This window comes from Oxyura jamaicensis, chromosome 3 (assembly GCF_011077185.1).
Source record: "Oxyura jamaicensis isolate SHBP4307 breed ruddy duck chromosome 3, BPBGC_Ojam_1.0, whole genome shotgun sequence".
Classification (NCBI taxonomy): Eukaryota; Metazoa; Chordata; class Aves; order Anseriformes; family Anatidae; genus Oxyura; species Oxyura jamaicensis.
Window position 1 is genome coordinate 37,803,308 of NC_048895.1, and position 4,793 is coordinate 37,808,100.

Here is a 4,793-nt window from a genome sequence, read left to right on the forward strand (position 1 = left end):
GACACATCAGATCTGTTGGGCACTTCTACCGTTAAAAAAAAAAAAAAAAAAAAAAAAAAAAGCACTACAATTTTGCAACACATGGAAGGGAATGAAAGCTAGTATTAGCGTTCAGATGCTTCAGTTCCCAATTACTAGAAGGTAAATGGACATACAATCATTAAGAAAAAAAAAAAATTGAACACTAGCAATGAATTTGGTAAATTTTGAGGACTTTTTAATTAATCAGCTTGTGCCACCAGACTTTTTACTGATAAACTTATTTGTTGATGATGTAGACAAGCTGATGCCAGAAGTTTTTTTTCCTTCACCCTAGGCAAAACCAGGGGAAGAAAACCCAGTGCCACATCTGTAAGACCTGCCCCAAAAAATCAAGACATTGTCAAAAGAACGTGCATTTGCCTCATCATACTTCTGGATTTAGCTGGCACAATTTTCATGATGTGAAGGTGAGTGTGCATGAGATTGGCAAGCAAAATCAAGTCCTTTTGCAGCTTGGGAGCAGAAACACCCCTGCACCAGTGCGAGTGGGGAAATCATCCTTACTCCTAACATAACATCAGAATGGCTGAACCAGGCCAGAGCAGTGCAAGGATATTTCACATCTGGTAGCACGCCCTTTGGTGCTGGGAGCTCAGGGGCTTCCTCAGCTTTCATGTAACTAACTCAATTCACACAACCCCTGCAATCCAGCCCCAAGAGGTAGCCTGGACAGAAAAACTGGTAAGCAAGCTGCGGAGCCACTGCAGTCCTGGGGAAGTAGCCCAGGAGACCTCAGGATTCAAAGGCAGGAGTCAGGCAGGAAGCTGAAACGCAATCTTGCTTTACCACATTCTCCCCACTGATAGCACTAGGAATTACACTGACTGGCTGGGATTATTTTGCCTTGCCTCTGCTCTGCATGACTCACTACTCATTTCCTTCCTGTATGGTTAGGTAGGACGTAACAAAACTAACTGAGCCAAATACAAAAATTCTTAAATTTGGCATATGCCTATGTAAACTTAAGATCTTATTTAAAAAGCACATGGTGAGTTTCTTGCTCTGTCAAAAGCTACAGACCTCTTGTAGGACATTCTTGAAGCAAGTATTGGCTCCAGAACGGCTCTGAACTCCTCTCACTCCACGTCACATCTTCTCCCACCTCACCTGGGAATAAATACCTCATTTTGACGAGTTGCAGCACTTGTTATTTTAAAGCTTATTTATTTTATTTTTATTTTTCCCCCCCTCTGGCAGCTGCTCTACTTCCTCATCTCTTTTCCCTTCCTTTTTTCATTCATTTTTAATAGCAGAGATATTGAACTACTGAGAAACTGTATTTTCAATTTCTCTTTGGTATAAACTCTAGTGCTTTTGGGACACAGGTGCCATTCTAGCTGTACTTTGACTCTGCATTTGCTTCTGTTAGCATCCACAATAATTGCAATAAACTGCAGTTTCAAGCAGTGGTATTTTTTAGATCGTGGCAGCAAGAACACAAATATTTTTGCTTTGTACGTTTCTGTCATCCAAGACAGGTATTTGGAGAGTTCTTACCCAATGGCAAAAGAAGGGAATATGTCTGTTCAAAAATTCAAAGACTGAAAAGGGGGGGGGGGGGGGGAGCAGAGTGAAAAAAGAGTGGGCAACTTTGAATTCTAAAATAAATTCAGAGTTTCAGATAATGAAATAAAGAGATAATGAATTATACAAAACAACCACTTTTTTCTTACTTCACTGAAGAAAGACCAGGTACAGGCCACAAAAAGTACATTGCTAAAATGTTACTGTGGAAAGAAAAACAAAAACTCTAGCATACATATTAAGTGATTTCTTTATTCAAATAGATTCACCCTTGCAAAAGAAAAACAGAAGAAAAGCAAGAAACCCCCACCCACTTACTGGAATGTACAAAAACTGCTGAACTCTCAACATCCTTTTATCATCTTCTGTGTTCTGCTAGCCAAACGCCACAGGCCGCTACAAGGACAGAGCCAAGTAAGGAAAAAAAACTCCATGGGGAGGTACAAGCAAGGAGCTGAGGGTGCCCCAGCACCAGCCATTCCCTCACGGACTAGGGCACAGCCCCACTGTGTCTGCAGACAGCAGGTTGGAGATGGTGCAGGCAACGGAGTCCAGCCACAGCCCCAGATGTGGCAAATGATGCACCAGGTCCAGGGTCCTTCCAGCGAGTCCAGTCGGGTGCAGCAGCAGGAGACATGGCCGCAGACAAGGCTACAGTGCAGTTTCAAGGTCCACGCAGCACAAGTACCCTTGCAGACACCGCTCGGAACAAGATGGAGGTGGCTCTGAGCAACTATTGGTGCCCTCAGGGCCTTGACAAAGTATTGCTTACGAACAACACACATTAGTACAATGTACATGTTATTTGTTTAACAAAGCTCTGGTGGTCTGAAAAGCCTTGTTACAGCTTGTGGTGCTGTTTCTGTATTCTGGCCTATTTACTACCACTGTTTGAGTTTTTTGGCAACTTGTGTTTCTTTCTGATAATGTGAAATAATTTGAACGAGTATGAAGCTATTAATAAAAAGGAAAAGCAAGCCAGCCAACCATATAAGTAAAAAAGTGTTATAACCTCTAAACTCTAGAAAGTATGCAGGAGCAAGCCACAGGCCCTGTCCAACAAACCACAGAAGGAGCAGCAGCACACTGCGATGCCAGGACATCTTAATATTAGGCATTATGAGGGGTAAAAGGCAGAGATACCAGACAAAATACTGGGATGTACATACTTTGTTAAAACTGACAAAAATGGCAGTGTGTAGGAAGCAACAGAAAGCAAGGTCTCCGTAAAATGCTACGGACACCACTAGGAGCAGGAGTAGCTGGGGCAGGAAAGCTGCAAGCCCCAGGGCAAAACTCCACTTGCTCTCTGCAGTTAAGTACAACATGTAGAAATAGGGAGAGAAGTTGTGACGGATATCCCTCCTGGTCAGGTGGTAAAGGTAGGCTTGCTCCAAAAACTCCCAGCCATACAGGTGATAAAAGGCAATGGTTAAGGCAGCCAGCACAGATCCAGCGACCGTTCCAAAAAGCAGCATGTCGCGGTTCAGCATCTTTACCACCAGCTGCTGGAGGCACCCCATGGTCCTAAATTTTTCTACTTTGTCACGCCCCGCACCCGCCACTACCCTTTCCCCGCCGCACCGCTTGCCCAGCAGGTGCAGCGCGATGGGCAGCGAATATGTCAGCGGGTATATCTTCAGGTGCACGGCCAGCCCGTAGCACGCAGCAGCCCTCCCCACGCTGCCCTCCTGCAGCAGGTGCAGGGCGGCCAGCACCAGCAGCGCCACCAGGGCCTCCGCGTTGCCGCGGCTGGACACGGCCATGGGCAGCGGGTTGAAGAGCCAGGCGGCGGCGCAGCACCCGCAGGCCTGCCCGGCAGGCACCCCCCGGCTCCGCAGCGCCCGGTAGGCCACGGCAGCGGCTGCCAGGTCTCCGGCCACGAAGAGCAGCTTCCCGAAGGCCTCAGCGAGGTACACGTTGGGCGTCAGCAGCCAGGCCAGCAGCGGCGTGTAGCGGTAGGTGGCCCGCCCGTAGGGCGACCGCCCCTGGGTCACCAGCCGCGCCGCGTCCGTGAACACCCGGTAGTCGACGTCGGTGTAGCGCAGCCGCATGGCGCCGTCCTGGTGCAGGCCGTACAGCACCAGGCCCAGCCGCCACACCAGCGCCGCCGACAGCACTAGCCCCAGCCCCGGCCACCCCGCCGCCATGGCGGCGCTCGGGCCACGGAGCTTCCGCCGGTGCCCAGCTGCAGGAGGCGGCGCCGACCGTTGCCTGGCGGCCGTTGGGCGGCTGCGCGTGCGTGGTGTGGAGCTGAAGCCGTCGCCCTGGCTGAGGCGGGGCGGGGCGAGCCCGCTCTGCTCGGGGCGGGGCTGCGGCAGCCGCTGAGGTCAGGGAGCCGCCCGGCTGCCCGGCCCCTTGCGGGCAGGGGGGCACGTTCCCGATATTAGATACTTAGAAAGATGTATTTGTAACAAAGAAATTCCTCTGTGTTTTGAACTTCATTGCATATTTAAAAAAATCAATTTCCTGACTAGATCTTTGCCCTATATTTTCTCACATTTGACTTGTGGCTGACTGGAAAATGTGTTTATTGCTTTCCAGTTTTTTTTTTTTTCTTTTTTTTTTTTTTTTCTTTCACCCTTAGATAAAATTTAATTATCCAAAAATGTGCGTTTGTTCAGCAGTTAATTAAAATGCCCTCTTTTTGCTGAATGGTTTCACCTGGGAACACTTCTGGAGCTGCAGTGCTGCTGGCTCACACCCCTCACAGAAACTAATCTCATTTATCCGTTTTAGGGCCGATCATCAGAGAACCAGCAACAGATTTTTCATATTTGGCACAGAAATCCTGGAGGGTGTCCTAACTCACAGTCTATGCAGGTGACAAGATATTTCTGTTTGTATTCACACACTTAATCACTTTTTTTTTTTTTCTTTTGTAAGATTGTTTTGTCTTGCACGATGTTGCAAAAGCATATAGGCTGAGATGTCTGGTGGGAGAAACATACTGACTGACCTGGAGAATCAATATTTCTCTCTCTGTAAAGAGCACTGCATATTTCCATTATTACATATTAAATTCAACACTTTGAATAGGAAACACCAAGAGATTTCTCCAGTAACTTACCATATGCCCTCATTAAGTCCTAAAACTGGTGGTTAGGGTACTTCTAGCTCCTTTATAAATAATTGCTTACTCACTACTGCTCTTCTACTTCAGAACAGGAAAGATTGGTAACATTTTATCTCCTTCCTCATTTTATAGATCTTGTGCCGTAATGACA

General features: G+C 47.3%; 1 protein-coding gene across 1 annotated transcript; it reads right to left on the reverse strand.

Annotated features, from left to right (window-relative positions):
• Positions 1–1,798: 1,798 nt before the first annotated feature.
• On the reverse strand, positions 1,799–3,818 carry PIGM (phosphatidylinositol glycan anchor biosynthesis class M). Its single transcript, XM_035322594.1, has one exon. The coding sequence runs from the start codon at positions 3,714–3,716 to the stop codon at positions 2,448–2,450; it is 1,269 nt and encodes a 422-aa protein (XP_035178485.1). The 5' UTR covers positions 3,717–3,818; the 3' UTR covers positions 1,799–2,447.
• Positions 3,819–4,793: the final 975 nt, after the last annotated feature.

Coding starts and splice junctions, on each gene's coding strand:
- PIGM (XM_035322594.1), bottom strand. CDS start 3,716: ATGGCGGCGGGGTGGCCGGGGCTGGGGCTAGTGCTGTCGGCGGCGCTG.